Source organism: Schistocerca gregaria, chromosome 2, assembly GCF_023897955.1.
Source record: "Schistocerca gregaria isolate iqSchGreg1 chromosome 2, iqSchGreg1.2, whole genome shotgun sequence".
Classification (NCBI taxonomy): domain Eukaryota; kingdom Metazoa; phylum Arthropoda; class Insecta; order Orthoptera; family Acrididae; genus Schistocerca; species Schistocerca gregaria.
Window position 1 is genome coordinate 428,875,506 of NC_064921.1, and position 19,887 is coordinate 428,895,392.

The following is a 19,887-nucleotide window of genomic DNA, read 5'->3' on the forward strand; positions in this document are numbered from 1 at the left end:
TGGAATGTGTAATAAACAAGAAAGAACCAAAGTACTATATACATTTTAGACAACTGGTGATTGTTTGTTCGTTCCAGTTTACTGTAAGTTTGTTGATCATCTGAGACCCTAAATGTGTTTGTGAATTTATTAGAGCCGGCCGCGGTGGTCTCGTGGTCCTAGGCGCGCAGTCCGGAACCGTGCTACTGCTACGGTCGCAGGTTCGAATCCTGCCTCGGGCATGGATGTGTGTGATGTCCTTAGATTAGTTAGGTTTAAGTAGTTCTAAGTTCTAGGGGACTGATGACCACAGCTGGTAAGTCCCATAGTGCTCAGAGCCATTTGAACCATTTTTTGAATTTATTACACTTCGAAAATAAAAACATTAACGTAAATTTCAGGTTTTTGCTTCTCACTTGTTTTATAAATGGAGCCTCTAGTTTATAGTTTACAGGCAAAGACATAATCTCACATGATTTAAATTAGATTGTATTGTCGTTGTTGTTGTGGTCTTCCGTTTCAAGATTGATGTAACTCACTACATTAATTTGTCTCGTGCAGGCCTCTCCATCTGTACAATTTTTACCGCCCACACATCCCTCTATTACAAGCTTGATGCCGAGGATTGTTCCATCAGAAAATCGATTCTTTTAGTCTAGTAGTGTTATTTTTTATCTCCTCATTTCGATTAGGTATCACTTCATTAGTTATTCGATGACCCCACCTAATAAACAGCATTATCCTTAACACCACATTTCAAAAGCTTCTATTTTTCCCTGTACTGATAACACTACACTCCAGATAAATACCTCCAGAAAATACTTTCTAACATGTAAAATTATATTAGCCATTAACAAATTTATGTTTTTCAGAAACACTTGTATTGCTGTTTCCTGTCTGGATTTCACAACTTCTCTACTTCGGCTGTCGTTATTTTGCTGCCCAAATTGCAAAAATTATCTATTACCTTTAGTCTCTCATTTCCTAATATTGCTCTCCCAGCATCACTTGATCCAATTCTGTTACATTCCATTATCCTTGTTTAACTCTTGTGAATGTTCGTCTTGTAACGCGTTTCATCTACATCTACATCTACACTCCGCAAGACAGCTTATGATTTGTGGCAGAGGGTACTTAGCGCAAAAATGTCACTTCCCGTTTTGCCTATTTCAGCCACAAATTGTTTATGGGAGGATTGATTGCTCGTAAGGTTCCATGAGGGCTCGAGTCTCTCTAATTTTATCTTCATCGTCTTTTCGCTAGATATACGTAGCAGGAAGTAATATCTTGGTTGAATCTTCTATGAATGTATGCACACGATGATGCAGAAAGCCTCTCTTGCAACGCTTGCCAATGGAGTTGGCGAGCATCTCTGTGACCCTTTCGTGCTTACTAAATGACCCTGTAACGAAACGTTCTCCTTTTGGATCTTCCCTATTTCCTCTAGCAATCCTATCTAGCAATCCTATCCCAGATACACGAGTATTGGTCGCTCGAGAATTTTTGAGCTAATTCATTCGTTGACAGACTACATTCCCTGAGGGTTCTCCCAATAAATCTCACTCTAGCATTTGCCTTACCTGCCACTTTAAATCCCTCCATTCCCATACTCCTAGACATTTTATGGAAGTAAATGCTTCCAGTGATAGTTCTGCAACCGTGTAATCATATAATAATGACGCTATTAATTCTGTTCAACTGATCTTCCAACCCTTTGCCGTCTAAGATAAATTTACAATGCTCCAGAAAACTGAAAGTTTTTTCTTCTTCCCCCTAAACTTTTTTCTCCTTCCAAATTTATCCTTGTTTTCCTTTAGCGTTTGTTATTATTAATGGTGTGTGTCTAGCAATTATACTTATCAGTAAGTTATATATCAAGTAACTTCAATATTTTCACATATCTCTACAATTTTGAATCTGGTTATTTTGTTTAAAATCATTGAAATAAAAAGTTTTCCTTCACCGACATTTTCCTACCGATATTGGTGGATGAAGGACGGACCAGTGTAGGATATAGTGAAGTGGTTTACCGCTCACCACATTTGTCTAGTATGCAACACTCCAGAAACACTGATCCCCCACAGTGCTCTTCATCGTTTCATAAGTAAGCTAGCTATGAAAGACTTGCAGAGCTTTTAACGGTGTGTAGTGCCTTGCTACATAAGTCACTAGTAGGCGACTCTGAACACGGAAGTGGACTCTGAGCTACAGCATACTGGACCTGCCACGCAAGGACATCAGAGAAGACAGAGAATCGATGGAGTTCAGGGAAGGATCATCGTCTAGCATGAAAGTTGAGACATTTCTGATAGAGCAAATCTGTTGTCAATTCAGGTCAGTGTACAATTCTTCCAATGAAACTCAGCCTGGGATCTGCTTTTCCTGTAATTAACTTTACGTGATCATTCCACGTTAGGTCGCTCCAGATGGTTACTCCTAGGTATTTACGGTTCTTACGGTTTACAGCGATCTTTCACCTGTAATGGAATCCAACAGTGATGGAACCCTTCACCCATTTATGTGCACTACGCTACATTTCTTTAACATTCAAGGTCAACTGTCAGTCCCTTCACTAGTCACTGATGCTCCACAGGCCACATTTCGCTACTCTCTTCAGGCGCTACTACCTCGCCGCAGGCAACAATATCTGCAAAAAAGACTTGTGGAGCTCCTGACGCAATCCACTTGGTCAGTTACATATATCGTAAACAGTAATGGCCTGTAATACTCCATTGTATTACTGCTGAAGTTACCTATAAAACTGTTGAGTTCATCCCGTTAAGAATGACGATTTATTTCTGCCTCATAGAAAGTCCACAATCCAGTCACAATTCTGGTCCAATACTCGGTGAGTTTGTGCTTTATTCACGAAAGAACAGTGCAGAACATTGTGGAAGTTATGGCAACAGTTACTTTTACCTTCGAAGAACGCAAGCACAAATTAGATGAGTTCGTGGTACTCTTGGTCTTCACTATAAATTTGATAAGGGAAACAGAAGAGGATTTCCAGAATGAGATTTTCACTCTGCAGCGGAGTGTGCATTGATATGAAACTTCCAGGCAGATTAAAACTGTGTGCCGGACTGAGACTCAAACTCGGGACCCTTGCCTTTCGCGGGCAAATGCTCTACCACCTAAGCTACCCAAGCACGACTCACACTCAGTCCTCACAGCATTACTTCCGCCAGTATCTCGGAAGTTTGGAAGGCAGGAGACGAGATATCGACAGAAGTAAAGCTGTGAGGAGGGGGCGTGAGTCGTGCTTCGGTTGCTCAAATGGTAGAGCACTTGTCCGCGAAAGGCAAAGGTCGCGAGTTCGAGTCTCGCTCTGGCACACAGTTTTAATCTGCCAGGAAGTTTAATATCAGCGCACACTGCGCTGCAGAGCGAAAATCTCATTCTGGAAACATCCCCCAGACTGTGGCTAAGTCATGTCTCCGCAATATCCTTTCTTCCGGGAGTGCTAGTTCTGCAAGGTACGCAGAAGATTTTCTTTGAAGTTTCGAAAGTAGGAGACGAAATACTGGCAGAATTGAAGCTGTGAGAACGGTTGGTGAGTCGTGCACGGATAGCTCATTTGGTAGAGCACTTGCCCGCGAAAGGCAAAGGTCCCGAGTTAGACTCTCGGTCCGGCACACAGTTTTAATCTTCCAGAAAGTTTCAGAAGAGGATTTGTTTAAAAAATAGGTTTGTAGTTATTGGAAGAAACAAATTACTTCTGTCAGACCTTTCAACCTCCAACTGCCAGGACAAGAGAATCATCCTCACAGAAAATTACAGTAGTTGGAGAGCTATAGATTGTTATGGTAGTCAAAAGTTTTATGTTAAACAAGGGAGTTGCGGTGAAACCGCTCTATGGGCAACTGGAGCCAGTATCCGATAACACTGGTTTCAAAAAGGTATCTGTAATCATAGCTCGAGAAAAAACGTAATGGAGGACTAGCAGCTGTGTGGAAAGCGAACCATACAAGAGTCGCTGACGCAAGGGAGACACCACTACTCGTTTTGGGAACAGACGTTCAACAGCTACACTGTTTCGAATACATTATTTATCCTTCCTTCGTTGCTACTACAGGGTTGTAACCCCACATTCAGACACTCATTCTTGCCATCAGCAAAGCCACAACGCTGAGCTCTCGCATCGCCGCTGCTCATAGCTTCCAACAACACATATGGTTCATAGTTATGTCCTACAGTGAGTGCTGAATGATGGAGGGGTAGTTTGGGCTAAGATAATGGCTGCACTTAAAAGTCCGAAGCTTACAGAAGCTTCACTCAACCGCAGTGAGCAGTGTCGTCTCGTATACCTATCCAAACGGCATCATACTTCAAGGAATCTATAAGCATGGCAGGCATTACCGATATCATCTGTTACAATTTCGATATGTTATTAAAATTACTTCTAATATTATTTACAATATTGTCGTTTGCCTCTTAAGAAACTACCTTATTTACTGAACGAGACTAAAATGGAAATGCATTGCTCCATTAATATAACATCTACAATGTCTGTAGAGAATTGCATATTCAGAAATTTTACAGCGAATAATCTGTCAGAAAGTTATAGTAATGACTTACCGAGATTCATAAATGGCATAGTAAAGTCGACTGCAGACTGTCTTTCTTCCGTTATGGTCAAGTCACAAATAGCTAGGTCAGCCCTCTGAAACAATGCAAAAACAAGCAGTACTGATAGATAAGGCGTTTATCGTCCTGCTCAGTTTTCTGGATATAATTGTATGAAAATTAAGGGAATATTAGATGTTTGCGACAGCTGTCGAATTGTCTTAATTTTTTTGCCCCATCAAGAATGTCTGAGCATCTCAAAAAGGTTATCTTAGCGTTATTCCGACGTCTTTTTCAGTTTCATTCTGTTACTGTTGCTCACAATTCCCTATAGCCTCAAAAAGGTTAATTGTATTCAAGGATTTAAGGCACTCAGGGGTGCAGTTGTGGGACGGTACGGTCTGATGAACAGGTCGCTCCAAGCTTCCTGGTTAGTCCATACGCGCGCGCGCGCATGTGTGTGTGTGTGTGTGTGTGTGTGTGTGTGTGTAATGGTGAGCGAGCAGTCCAGTCCCCTGTTCAGTTTCTGTCGGTTGTAACTGTGAACCCACTAACACTTTTCTGCTTGTACATTCAAGTAGCACAATGTCTGGCAAGAAGGCAGAAGAAGACTGAAAGTTGCCTCTCAAATATGCAAATTCCAATTTCTCATATTGTACACGTCCGTGATCAAAACAATTTGGAATATTATTACAAGGGAGACAGGGCAACCAAGAGACAGGATGACGGCATTACCATCAAAGCGAATGGAAACTTGACAAACAACAAGCCGAAAGTCGAAAAAATTTTGAATAATCATTTTTTAAATGTTGTAGAGAAAATAGGATCTAAAATTTCATTAGAAGAAGCAAGGCAGTTAATGGAAGAGGCCTTACCCACACCATTTGATATAATTGAAATTCAACCCACCTCTCCTTCTGAAATTAGGAAAATAATAAACTCTCTCAAGAATAAAAGCGCACATGGAATTGATGGCTTTTCCAGCAGGATAATAAAAGCTCGTTCCCAAGAGATAAGTGGGATTCTTAGCCACATATGTAATAGTTCTCTGAAGCTGGATATTTTCCCAGATAGACTGAAGTATGCCATTGTCAAACCACTGCATAAAAAAGGGGATATGTCTGATGTCAACAACTACCGCCCAATCTCTCTTCTGACTGCCTTATCCAAAATTCTTGAAAAATTAATATATTGTACAGTAGCTTCACACATTGTAAAAATAAAGTTCCAACAAAATGTCAATTTGGTTACCCGAAAGGTTTTTCCACGGAAAATGCTATATATACTTTCACTAATGAAATATTAAATGTTCTGAGTAACCAGAAGTCACCCGTTGGGATTTTTTGTGATTTCTCAAAGGCTTTTGATTGCGTAAATCATGGAATACTTCTAAATAAGCTCAAGTACTGTGATATGAATGGGACAGCGCTCAAATGGTTTAAATCATACCTAACTGGAAGAGTGCAGAAAGTTGAAATAAGCAGTTACATAATATGCAAAAAACTGGTGATTTCTCAAACTGGGGAACAATTAAGAATGGGGTGCCACAAGGTTCGGTCATGGGTCCTCTGCTGTTCTTAATATATATTAATGGCTTGCCATTCTATATTCACGAAGATGCAAAGCTGATACTTTTTGCCGATGACACAAGTATAGCTATCACACCCAACAGACAAGAATTAACTGACGAAATTGTAAACGATGCTTTTCAGAAAATCATTAAGTGGTTCTCTTCAAATGGGCTCTCATTAAATTTTGATAAAACACAGTACATACAGTTCCACACAGTAAATGGAATGATACCATTAATAAATATAGATTTCGATCAGAAATCGGTAGCTAAGGTAGAATATTCAAAATTTCTAGATGTATGCATTGATGAGGGGTTGAACTGGAAAAAACATACTGAAGATCTGCTGAAACGTTTGAGTTCAGCTACTTATGCTATTAGGGTCATTGCAAAATTTTGGCAATATACATCTCAGTAAACTAGCTTACCACGCCTATTTTCATTCTCTGCTTTCGTATGGCATCATATTCGGGGTTAACTCATCATTTAGTTAAAGAGTGTTCATTGCACAAAAGCTTGTAGTGAGAATAATTGCTGGAGCTCATCTAAGATCATCATGCAGACACTTATTTAAAGAGCTAGAGATCTTCACTGTAGCCTCACAATATATATATTCTTTTATAAATTTGTTATTAACAATCCGAACGATTTCAAAAGTAATAGCAGTGTGCATGGCTACAACACTAGGAGAAAGGATGATCTTAACTACTCTAGGTTAAATCTAACTTTTGGTCAGAAGGGGGTAAATTATGCTGCCACAAAAGTCTTTGGTCACTTACCTAATAGCACCAAAAGTCTGACAGATAGCCATATAGCATTTAATAGGAAATTAAAAGAATTTCTTAATGGCAACTCCTTCTACTCATTAGATGAATTTTTGGATACAGTAAGTGGGTAATTTCCCAAAACCTCGCAAAAAAAATAAAAATATTAAGTGTCATGTAATATTTTGTGTAATGTAATATCTTGTATAGACACCATTTATTAACCTGATACGTTCCACATCATAACGAAGTATCGTATTCATGATCTGTTGAACAAGTAATAATCTAATCTAATCTAATCTGAGGTCGCAAGCAGACTGTACCCATGGATCGATATCTGTGGTGTATCCTCTTCAGTCGCAGCTGCAATGGCTCGTCTTCATTGCGACCTGCATTTCTCTGTGTACGAGCAGTAAAAGGCAAGATAATATTTGCTACAATCCGCAGCTCGGCAACGATACCGATGCCAGGTTTTCACGTCTTTTCTGAGCCACTCTGAGCAGCATGGTCGAACACACAATTTCGATTAGTGTGGATCGGAATCTGTTTTTCCATACCTTTCTTTTGTCTGATAATTGAACTAGACAATACGCATTCTTTTTCACAAAATGCTTCGTTGCAGTTTTGTGTGTTTTATTAATATTCTGTGAACAAAATCTTTGTAGAAAGGTAGAAAAGTGTCTGGAGAGAAATCACAGAATTTCACGGTTTCGGTCCACTCCAATTCTTTGTAGATGTGAACGACCTTCCACTTAACATTCAACAACCAGAATTGGTACTTCCTGCTAATGATACTAGTATTACAATAAATCCCAATAGGAGAACGCAACAGTAGTTAACGACGTTTTACACAGATTTATCCGAAATCGGACTATCCCTAAATTTTAATAATACACACCACATTCACTTCTGTACAACAAATAGAGTCGTACCAACAACTGATGTAGCACACCAACAGGACTCAGTAAACAGGGTAGAATGCTCTGAATTTTTGGGTGTTGAACTGGAAGTAGCGTATTACTGAGCTTCTAAAAAAAATAAGTTCAGCCACTTTTGATCTTCGTTAAATTGCTAGTCTTGGAAACAATGTTTACTCCCATCAACAAGTGGAGTTTAAGTTTTATTGTCCATGTGTGTCATATTACGTAGAATGGATGATAGCAAGACAAGAGTTCAGCAAAATTTTTAGTCAGCGAGTCCAGTCTGGCTGATTCGTGCTCATCTAACTTGTGACATCTGGCAACAAATTACATGTGGAAAATTATTAATTTACGGCTCCACTTGAACTTGGCATTATGCAAGTGCTGCTGTAAGTAATTGTTTTGGATAAATACTTTTGAATGGCACAAAAAGAGCATTTGGATCATTTTGTGCGCTGTGTAAAACACATTGAAATACTGCAATTTAGACCTTTTACGTAAGTTTTAGTTGAATATCATGCAGAAAAGATTGTTCGGATACTTCTGAGCATTTTTAAGTGCTTTGTACGAATACAAGTGCTGTTTTATATAATTATGATTGAATATGGAGCAAACAATTCAGGGCATTCGGGTAATTTTGAACACTCTGTAAAGTACTTTGAAATACTGCCTCATTTTAATACTACGCTGAGACTGGCTGGGAAAGGGGAAGAGAGGCGGATGGGAGGGACAAATGGGCAGGGCCTCATGAAACCATAGATAACTGGATGTGGCTCATGAAGTCAAGTTAATGACCTAGATCACATGACGTAAACAAAGTGGATCAGAACTTACTACGTAAACAAAGTGAGCAAGAATCTTTATAGCAAAACTACTGCCGTTCCTAATGTGTCTGTCAGTTGTGTTTCGTGGCGTCGTTTGTGTGTCAACCCATGGAGGATTCATTCCCTGGAAGCCCTTTATGGTGGTGACAAATAAAAGGTGCAGAGTGTTGTAGAACACTGTAGCCGCAGACTCTTCGATGCTTCACTTGTTTTGTGACATTTCCCGACTGAATTAATATGTCGTTCTTTTTGCCGAAAAGATGCATACAGAAGCGACCATATAAGAGGAATGGCCACATAAAACGAAAAATAGGAAAAGTAGAAGCCCGAATGAGATTCATAAGAATAATCTTAAGAAATTTTAATTGATCCACGAAAGAAGTGGCTTACGAAAGACTTGTTTGACCGATTATGGAGTATTGCTCAACATCGTGGAAACCTTGCCAGCTTGGCGTTATAGAAGAGAGGGACAAGTTCCACATAAGAGTGGCGTGTTTCGAAACGGGATCGTTTAATTGGCGTGAAAACGTTAAGGAGGTGCTCGACAACTCCAGTAGCAGACGCTACAACAGACGCGTTTTGCATCGAGATTGAATTTCCAAGAGATTATGTTCCTCGAAAAGGCGGCCAACATGTTGCGTCCTCCCACATATGTCTCGCGAAACAACCACAACGAGAAACTGCGGGAAAGTGGAGCTAATTGACTGATTCATCAGTTACTTTTCTTCCCAAGGACCGTTCGCTTCTATAATATGGAAGGCGGGGATCAGTTTTTTTTTTTTCTTTTTTTTTTTTTTTTTTTTTTTTTTTTTTTTTTTTTTTTTTTTTTTTTTTTTTTTGACTTGCGACTGGTTTGATGTGACCCGCTATGATTTACTCACCTGCGCCAACCTCTTCATCTCAGAATAGCACATGCAACTTCCTCGATTATTTGCTGGATGTACTCCAAACCCTGTCTTCCTCTACAGTTTTTGGCCTCTATAGGTCCCTCTTGTACCATGGAAGTCATTCCTTTATGTCTTAACAGATGCCCTATCATCCTGTCCCTTCTCCTTGTCAGCGTTTCCCACATATTCCTTTCCTCTTCTGTGCAGAAAGTCATTCCTTACCTTATCAGTCCATCTAATGTGCAACACTCGTCTGTGGTACCACATCTCAACTGCTTCGATTCTCTCTCTTTCGGTTTCCCCACAGTCCATGTCTCACTAATATACAATGCTGTGCTCCAAACGTACATTCTCAGAAATTTCTTCCTCAAATTAAGGCCTATATTACATTCTAGTAGAATTCTCTTGGCCAGGAAAGCCCTTTTTTTCCAGTGCTACTCTGATGGTCTCCTTGCTCCGTTCATCATTGGTTATTTTGCTATCTAGGTAGCAGAATTCCTTAACTTCATCTACTTCGTAACCGCCAACCCTGATGTTAAGTTTCTCGCTGTTCTCTTTTCTATTACTTCTCATTACTTTCGTCTTTCTTCGATTTACTCTCACTCTGTAATATGTAATCATTAGACTGTTCATTCCATTCTGCAGATCATTTAATTCTTCTTCAGTCTCAGTCAGGACAGCAATGTTATAAGCGAATCGTATCATTGATATTCTTTCACCTTGAATTTTATTGTCACTGCTGAACCTTTATTTTATTTCCATCATTGGTTCTTCGATGTACAGGTAGAACAGTAGGGGCGAAAGACTACGTTCCTGTTGGGTTGGGTTGTTTGGGTTGTTTGAGCAAACTGCGAGGTCATCGGTCTCATTGCATTAGGGAAGGATGGGGAAGGAAGTCAGCCGTGCCCTTTCAAAGGAACCATCCCGGCATTTGCCTGGATCGATTTAGGGAAATCACAGAAATCCTAAATCAGGATGGCCGGACGTACGTTCCTGTCTTACACCCTTTTTAGTTCGAGCACTTCGCTCTTAGTCGTCCAGTATTATTATTATTCCCTCTTGGCTCTTGTACGTATTGTATATTACCCGTCTCTCCCTATAGCTTACCCCTATTTTTCCCAGAATTTGGAACATCTTGCAACATTTTACATTGTCGAACGCTTTTTCCTGATCAACATCCTAAGAACGAGTCTTGATTTCTCTTTAGTATTGCTTCCATTATCAACCGAAATATTGGAATTGCCTCTCTGGTGCCTTTACCTTTGCTGCACAAACTGATCGTCGTCTAACACAACCTCAATTTTCTTTTTCATTCTTCGGTATGTTATTCTAGTCAGTAACTTGGATGCATGAGCTGTTAAGCTGATTGCACGATACACTTGTCGGCTCCTGCAGCCATCGGGTTTCTGTAGACAATATTTTTCCGAAAGTCAAATGGTACGTCGCCAGGCATATACGTTCTATGTTCCAACGTGAATAGTCGTTTTGTTGCCACTTCCCCTAGTGATTTGAAATTCTGATGGAATGTTGTCTATCCCTTCTGCCTTATTTGACCCCTTTTAAATTCTGATTCTAATACTGGATCCGGTGTCTCCTCTAAATCGATCAGTCGGTGGCACAAAATGCCGTCTGCCAAACACTGACTGCTGTAGTGCGGAGTGTAGATGTAGATGAGAAATTACGTGTATGTTGGAGGTCTAGATTTTTCAAGAATTCATGTCTAACAAGAAAGAGCTCAACCTCAGCGGCAACTGCATTTAAGGACAATTCCTATCATTGAAATGCGTCAGTGACGGATCGATTGTAAGGATAGTACGGATCTCGCACTGCACCTTGGACCTCCGAGGTCGCCTGATTTCATTTTTTTTAATTTTTTTTTCAGGGGCTTGTGAAAGACTCCTCCTATGTGCCTCCTTTACCAGCAAGTTTGAGTGAACCATGGCGCAACAGCTGCAGTAAATGCAGTAACTCATGACATGTCTATGAAAGTATTGAACGAATTTGACTATTCTGTGGAGTTTTTTATTACTCCTGATGGAGGGCACATTAGATATTTTTGGAGGCCAAATGCAAACTGTAATCCTAAACGTAAGTGTAAAAAGTCCCTCAATAATGTATGTGCATGTATGTAAAAGATATACTGTTCTAAAATCTGATGGTTCTTTCGAAAATAAAAACTTCGCATTCGTATTTGAAAGTTAAAATTTAGTTCAAGTTTCTGTGATGATCTATTTAGGGGACACAGTCCTATGACATTGGTTGAAATGTTTTGAGACACCCTGCATGAGTTTACAAATGTAATATATGGCACTTGACTATGGTATTATATTAAATTTTCAACACCCAGAGCTTTGCTAATATCAAAGCCGTAAGCCAGTCGCAACCCTGAGGTAAAAGCTTCATGCTTGTTTAATATACGTAGTGTAAGGTATTCGAAATTCTCAGAAAAATAGGTATATGATATAGGGAAAGATGGAACTTATGCGGTACATACAAGAAGCAGAAGGCAACACTAAGAATAGAAAATAAGGGAGGAGTATGAGACTGAAGAAAGGTGTATGGCAGAGTCTTTCTCTTCTACTGTCCAATCTGTACATCGAAGGAGCAATCAAGGATATGAAAGAAAGGCTGCCAAGTGGGGTAAAAACTCAGGAAGAAAGGATATGAATGATAAGATTCGTTGACGTCATTACTATCGTCTATAAAAAAAAAGGACTCGTTTAATAGAATGAGTAGTCTGCTAAGCACACCACATAGATTAAGAGCAAACCAAATACAGACGAATGTATTGATGAGATCAGCGACTAACTTAACAAAAATAATGGGGACCATGTTGTGGCAGTACATAAATACTGCACGACTGAAGCAAAATAACGTTGAGGGTCGAACTAAAGATGACGTAAGAAGTAGACTAACACAGTCAAAGGAAGAATTGCTCGCCAAAAGAAGTCTGCTGGAATGAAACTAACCGCTCAGCTACAAAGGCGGACGTTCTATGCGTTGAATTGTGGACTGTGCGGTAACTGAAGCTGAAGAGAATGCAAGCGTTTAAGATGAAGCGATACAGAGGAATGTAGATTTGTATCCGAAAATAGAAGCTCAGCTACGGAAGCGGGTTCGAAGGCAGAATTATGCAACTGGATATTTTCTTACAAACGAGCTCCAAAGTCACTATAAGATTTTTGTTTTAACGCTACTGATCAGCAACGTTCGCTCTTTTCTTATTTGCTGAACTATACACTGACTAAGTCTCTTAAGAGTTCACATGCAGAAGTGGCTCAGCACTAGCGTGGCAGGGCAGAGGAGGTGGGACTTACCCCGTTGATGAGTTCTCCGACGAGGCCGTTCCATGTGCCCTTCCTCTTGTCGTACGTTCCGTACTCGCCGTCTGGCGCCAGCTTGAATTCAAACGTGAAGTTGAGCAGCTCGGCGATGTTGGCGATGAGGTCCATGGAGTAGCCCTCGTAACGGTCGTTGCCGACTCGTGGAGGTGTGGTGGGCGCCTTCATACGCAAGTATGGTGCGTCCTGCCAAGTAAACGACGGAACACGATTCAGGCTAATGCAGAGACTGCAGGAACTGCCTCGCACCTGCTGTCAGTGAGATCTCCTAAGCGCAACGATCGGTAAACTCATTAGCGGGTGGACCTGCAGTGCAAAGACTGAAATTTATTTTGATAATCAAATTTTTTAAACTTATACTACAGAAGCAGGTACATTGTTATTAACTTAATTAGTGTACTCCTTAGCTGGCCTTTTAAAAACGCCCTCTATCTGATTGAGGTATGTTCAATGAAGTCGCCCCCTTCCAACTCTCCCATTCACACTCGTATACTTGTTTCGTTTATCTCCTTTCGTTCATCTTCTCTGTATGTCTGAACCATCTCAAAATACTTTTCTCATTACTCGATACTACAGTCACTTTCACTTTACAGTGCCTCCTAAAATTAACTTAATAAACTTCTCTTGCAATTTTTAATCTCAGTTAAAGTGTAAGTACGTTGAATTAAATTTAATGTCCTACTTAATAACGACGTTGTTTATTGATTAAATTAAGTAGAAGAATCTAGTCACGAACTGCAATGTTATCAATGGCCTTGTAACTCCTTGGGAAGTTTAGGTAGGTCAAGTTTGTACATTATTTTCAATTTTAGGCACGATTGCAGGGTCTCATCTGAATACGAAGGCCCAAATGAGGAGAGGACAGCGAATGCTAGTTTTTTGAACTCATTACGTCAGATAGAAATACTACTGCAAGTGTTAAAAATCGACATAATTATCTTCCTTCAATAGGTCTTTCAAAGCCGACTACTCGTTCTGAGAACAAAGTTCACATTTATTTTGTCTCCAATAATTCTACATCAGCACAAAGACTTTCAAATTTCGAGCTTTTCTCTTTCTCTGAACAAATCCAAGAACTACATTTCAAAGTTTACACCATCTGTATTAAAGGGAGGAAAACGCAATTCTGTCACAGTAGCGTTGAGCGATTTTTAACAAATTCTAACTTCCGTTTGCTGTTTATGAATTCCTAAGACACACTGAGAAAAGCAACCCTTGCATTAAAGTGTTATTTTGGAATATTATTTCTTGACTATGTCGCAACATGGTTGGAAAGTGAATCAAAGTATCTCTTTCAACATCTTGAGCAAAAGAAACAATTTGTGTCCGGATGAAATCATCTAACGACGATCAAATTGTTTACTTTCACCTGGAGTTTACGATTACCCTGATTTAGATTAGACGTAGCGTTTAGCATGAAATAAAATTTTTGTATTCACTGATAGTTTCGTTAGTCCTGGACAGCGAATGCCCTTTTCCATGAGAAATGCTTTAACTTGTGTTAATAAGGACGCGAAATATTTCAAAACGTTTCTCTTAACAACCAACGTACCTTCTTATGCAGCAGGAGACCTACCTCCTCACTGTCCATGTCAACTAAAAATTCTTTAAATTGGCGGTGATTAAGATCTCTAGTTATAATTGAACCGACAATTTGAGTCAAAAATTCTATAACTTTGCAAATTTCTTACGGAAATGTCTGTACCCAAAGCGCTTATGAGACTGATGCAATGGTATGTAACTATTTAGTGATTAATTAAAAAAAAACGGGACGAACCTATTTCTAAAACCACTCATAATTTTCGCGTCGTCTTTTGTAATTGAGAAAATTTACTTATAATCCGTCTTGATTGCAAAATGATGTGACGCAGCATGTGAAAGTTTCTGTCTTTGGACGGGTTACTCCTGTAACTGAAATATCAGATGGTTCTAGAGGAACCGAAACCGGTCATATGAATAAACATTTTGCAATCAAGACGGATTATAAGTAACATTATAAAGTCACTGATGGCGGCTATCCTATCAGACATTATGTCTGTTTTTGCAAAGACTCCACAAAGCACTACATTTGTCTCGTCATGTATAAGCCTTGTTTGCACTGTCCTAGTGAGATGAGCACAGTTTCTTGATGAAGTTTGTAGTAGGATTGCAGGACCTAGTCCTTGGACACTTTTTAGCAGGTGTCGCAGCACATCGAAGGCTCATATCACGGTTGTACTGGAGGACAAGACAAGCAGCAAGTATCCGTCGTACACCAGTAAAAAGCCGACCAACAGCAATCACTCCATAACAGGAGCGGTACCTGGTGCTAACTGCGTGACGAAATGGAACGCTATATACAGGGTGATTTTTTCCACCGTGTACAAACTCTAGGGATTGATCGATGAGAGGATGCGGAACAAAAAAGGTCTAATGAAGTTATGTCCAGAAAAGCATGATTTCCAGGCTAGAGGCCATTTATTCAATCGTACTTCGTTACAGAGAGTGCGGTCTAATACGCGCTGTACCATGCTGCGACAGTTACAGCATGCATCGTTTCCTCCTAGACGGTGGCACTGTTCCTAATCCGTCATGCCCTAGCGCCCTCTCCTGCCATAGTACCTGGTAATGTTGTGTCGGATCACTTCTCTTGCTGACTCACACACAACGTTTCCATGTTCGAATCGAGAGGTGGCCGACGTGGTGTTAACTTAAGGAAAGGCAAATGGCAACGGGCGGCGGACACGAAGGTTGTATCAAGATACCTTTCCCCGCCGACAACAACCACAACATTAAATGTTTGCGACAGTGTTTCGCCGTTTGCCTGACACAGGGTCGTTTCAGGAAACAGGAAATCATGAAGGACGTACCAGAAATGTTCGGATACTAGACTTGGAGGAAAATGTGATGAACACTGTGGAAGACTACCGCCGTGTCAGCACCAGACAGTTATCCCGGCGAGGTGGCGCAGTGGTTAGCACACTGGACTCGCATTCGGGAGGACGACGGTTCAATCCCGTCTCCGGCCATCCTGATTTAGGTTTTCCGTGATTTCCCTAAATCGTTTCAGGCAAATGCCGGGATGGTTCCTTTGAAAGGGCACGGCCGATTTCCTTTCCAATCCTTCCCTAACCCGAGCTTGCACTCCGTCTCTAATGACCTCTTTGCCGATGAGACGTTAAACACTAACCACCACCACCACCACCCCATGGTATGGTGCCGGCAAATCATCAGCATCATTGCTTGTATCCCCGACTTAAATCGCATCGAGCGTGTGTGAGATGCATTGGGTGGGGGCGGGGGAGGCGGGGCTTTTTGCAGCAAGTCCACAAGCACCAACGACCGTCCAACAGTTGTCAACGCGCTGGTGGAGGAATGGAACGCCCTGCCGCAGGAACTCACCAATCTCGTGGCTAGCATGAGAGCACGTTGAAGAGCACGCATCGCTGTCTGTTTTGATCTTACAGCCTATTAGGAACTGTATTCTGCCTGGGGACCGTCATACATTGCGGTGACCTCAGTAAACTATTGCATTTGAAGAAAAGTGTCGTTTCTGTTCGTCTCATTGCGTGTTTCTTTTAGTTACCTTCTCTACTATTCTGCTGGAGTTACTTTTACGTATGGTCAAAGTTTCATAGAGCTATGTTTCTTGGCAGTGATACATCTTGCGAAAGTTATTTTCTTCCTTAACTTTTGCACATCAGTGAATATAAGCGCGGGAGTACAGAAGAAACTGTCTTAGTGACTCAATAGTTATGGGTAAGACTACAAATTTCAAGCTTCCAATTTCGTGCCTCTTTGCATTAGAAACTCTTGCTATAGCTAAACTTGTCTCCTTCTGGTCTGAAATTGTTTATATCTGAAAATTCCCCTTCCATTTCATTCCACGTTAAACTGTAATAATCACCAAAGTGAGCCGATTTTCATGTTGAAATGATACCAGTTCTTACTATACCATGTACATCTACATCTACGTGATTACTCTGCTGTTCGCAATAAAGTGCCAGGCAGAGGGTTCAATGAACCACCTTCAGGCTGTCTCTCTACCGTTCCACTCTCGAACGGGACGCGGGAAAAAACAAGCACTTAAATTTTTCTGTGCGAGCCCTGATTTTTCTTATTTTATCGTGATGATCGTTTCTACCTATGTAGGTGGATGCCAACAGAATGTTTTCGCAATCCGAGGAGAAAACTGGTGATTGAAATTTCATGAGAAGATCCAGTCGCAACGAGAAACGCCTTTGTTTTAATGATTGCCACTCCAATTCACGTATCATGTCTGTGGCACTATCTCCCCTACTTCGCGATAACGCAAACTTAGCTGTCCTTCTTTGTACTCTTTCGATATCATCCGTCAGTCCCATCTGATTCGGATCCCACACCGCACTAGAATACTTCAGAATAGAGCGGACAAGCGTGGTGTAAGCAGTCTCTTTAGTACACCTGTTGCAACTTTGAAGTGTTCTGCCAATGAATCGCACTCTTTGGTTTGCTCTACCTACAATATTACCTACATGATCGTTCCAATTTAGGTTATTTGTAATTGTAATACCTAAGTATTTAGTTGAATCTACAGGCTTCAATTTGTGTGACTTATCGCCTAATCGAAATTTAGCTCATTTCTTTTAGTACTCATGTGAATAACTTCACACTTTTCTTTATTCAGGGTCAATTGTCATTTTTCGCACCACACAGGATATCTTACCTAAATCATTTTGCAATTCGTTTTGGTCATCTGATGACTTTACAAGACGGTAAATGACAGCATCATCTGCAAACAATCTAAGAAGGCTACACAAATAGTCTCCGATGTCGTTAATATAGATCAGGAACAACAACATAGTACCTAGTGCTGTAAAGCACCATGTTGTGCAACCCTGTCTTTGGGATGATGACTGATTTACTTAGGGCATTTGTGAAGAAGTAATGTTAGTGTAGTGTCAGATTGTCATCAGGCCACTGACCAGGCGGGATGAGACGATGAGGTGTCGGCCTTCTATGATGCTCTGCGTCTGTCGCTGCGCCTGCGTCTCGGTGCGGCTGGAGAGGAAGCCCTCTTGCGGAGTCCACGTGGCGACGCGCTGGAAGCCGCTGGACGAAGACTCCAGCACGTCCAGGGAGAAGCGCACGCGCGAGCCGCTCGCGTCGAACAGGATGTCGCCGGACAGACCCTCGTGCCGCATCTGCGACCACACAGCCACAGCGCTGCACTTCTGGCACACTACATTCTGTGCGCTGGTGACGCAACACGCGTCGTGAAAAATGATTACTGCAGGGTAGGTTGACTATTTCGTAGAGCAACAGGCACAATTAACCGGGTGTTTTACACAGAAAAAAAAGAAAGGAAATCCATGCAGTTTCTCACACGAACATTTGTAAGGGGTGGTACAAAAATCTTACCAAGTCAAGTGCAGTTTCATGGAGAGTTGCAAACGAAATTTTAATGTCCATTTATAAATAGTTTCCTTTGATTTGTTATTTAATAAATCGAAAAAAATACACGATGTGCAAATCAGAATACTCAGAGCACGGTGGGTCTTTCTGAATCATGGGGCTATGTTGACAGAAATTAGGACATATTCTACCGCTCGGCCCGTATGTGAAGCTCGGGCGCGATTATGTTACACAACCATTGCTAGACAAGTCGTACACAAATGGCAAGAAGCTTTTTCCAGATATATTTAATCCAGGCAGCAGTCATCCACAACGTTACAGAAGAGATAAGACGGTATTGCTTATAACAACCCGCCATACAGTATTACGCTCCTGCTTGAACTAAAGCATATTGCTGAAATGTATAAACGCTAGTTATAAATCCAGTATTACAGCATCCACCAGGTCGGTCAACAGAACAACTAGGGACATCTAATACAAATTTTAACAACTGATTATATTTAAAAAATAATAAGAAAATTGAGCTATTTGAATAGCCCCTTTGTGCGATTCCTGAAATGGAGTATAATATGTATTATTTCTTCTTTGCTAAAGAATTTATGTAGCCTAAGTGCACACAATAATCACTAAACCTTCATTACAAAATTTGTTTTTGGTAAAATTTTCGACGCAGTCTGAAAACACAGAACTACTGCAGGAAATGAAGTGAAGGGATTTGTGTACACGGGAATTTTTCCCTTCAATCGCAACAAAATACCAGCATGCAAATTACTTCCTTTCTCCACATTCCTGAATGATGAGCCCTGCTTTGTTGCCATAGAATCAGAAGTAAACCCAGACCTTACAACTTTTAGTCCTCCAAGAAATTCGGAAAGTCTGAGCTCAGTAACACTATCATAATTTTCTTCTGTTTTGCCATCCCCAACGAAAACCACTGGTACCACACGTGCCTGTACAGATAAAAATTCGGCGTGCCATCTGACTACACTAGTTGATATCAGTATTACACGAGAGAAGCGAAAATTGCTATTTGAAAACTCCCAAAGAAAGAAGCTCAATGGTTGCAGAAATGCTCCGGATGTTCAATACAAATCTTCAGATCCAGAAGAGAATTCATCTTCATCATCACCTGAAGCTGAGTCGGAGGAATAAAACATACCTTGTGGTTTCCGGTACATTAAATATTACGATCCTAGATTTACGAAGAAAAGGAAATGGATCGGGTGTGATATGTGCAAGATGTGGCTTCAAGAAATTTGAGTGAGGTGCTCGTCGTAACCAATTCCGCTGTGGGAAATGCATGTAAGCATTATTGGAACAACTAAAAAATGTTATATTCAGCGTAATGCACAATTACATGTCAGTTTACAATGTTCGACGCAGCCCCATTTACGATTTCAACATTTTAAATTCTGCTATATACAGTGAAGAAGAGTAGATTTGAAGTATGTACCTTTATCATACAAAACGAATAACTATTATTTATTCACCACTACAATTTAACATGCAGTGTAAAATGTGTACTAGCCCTTTAGGGCCCAAAAAGTTGAAATGATTCATTTAGCTCACCTTACTCTAACACGTGTCGAACAAGATTATGTCAAATATATTCTGTCAAGATGTTAGAAGACGTAGATAGTATTAAATTCTTGGGGTTACAGCA

General features: G+C 40.5%; 1 protein-coding gene and 1 non-coding gene across 2 annotated transcripts in view; one reads left to right on the top strand and one right to left on the bottom strand.

Annotated features, from left to right (window-relative positions):
• Positions 1 to 19,887, bottom strand: part of LOC126324320 (glutamate receptor ionotropic, kainate 2-like) — a 187,764-nt gene that overhangs the window by 58,285 nt on the left and 109,592 nt on the right. Inside the window, exons 9-11 of the mRNA XM_049994949.1 lie at positions 17,795 to 18,013; positions 12,828 to 13,037; positions 4,558 to 4,642 (exon numbers count right to left, since the gene is read on the bottom strand). Of these exons, the coding sequence (XP_049850906.1) occupies positions 4,558 to 4,642; positions 12,828 to 13,037; positions 17,795 to 18,013 (514 nt within the window). The remainder of the gene's footprint in view (positions 1 to 4,557; positions 4,643 to 12,827; positions 13,038 to 17,794; positions 18,014 to 19,887) is intronic.
• On the top strand, positions 15,787 to 15,859 carry Trnaa-cgc (transfer RNA alanine (anticodon CGC)). Its single transcript has one exon. It is a non-coding gene; the product is annotated as a tRNA-Ala (tRNA).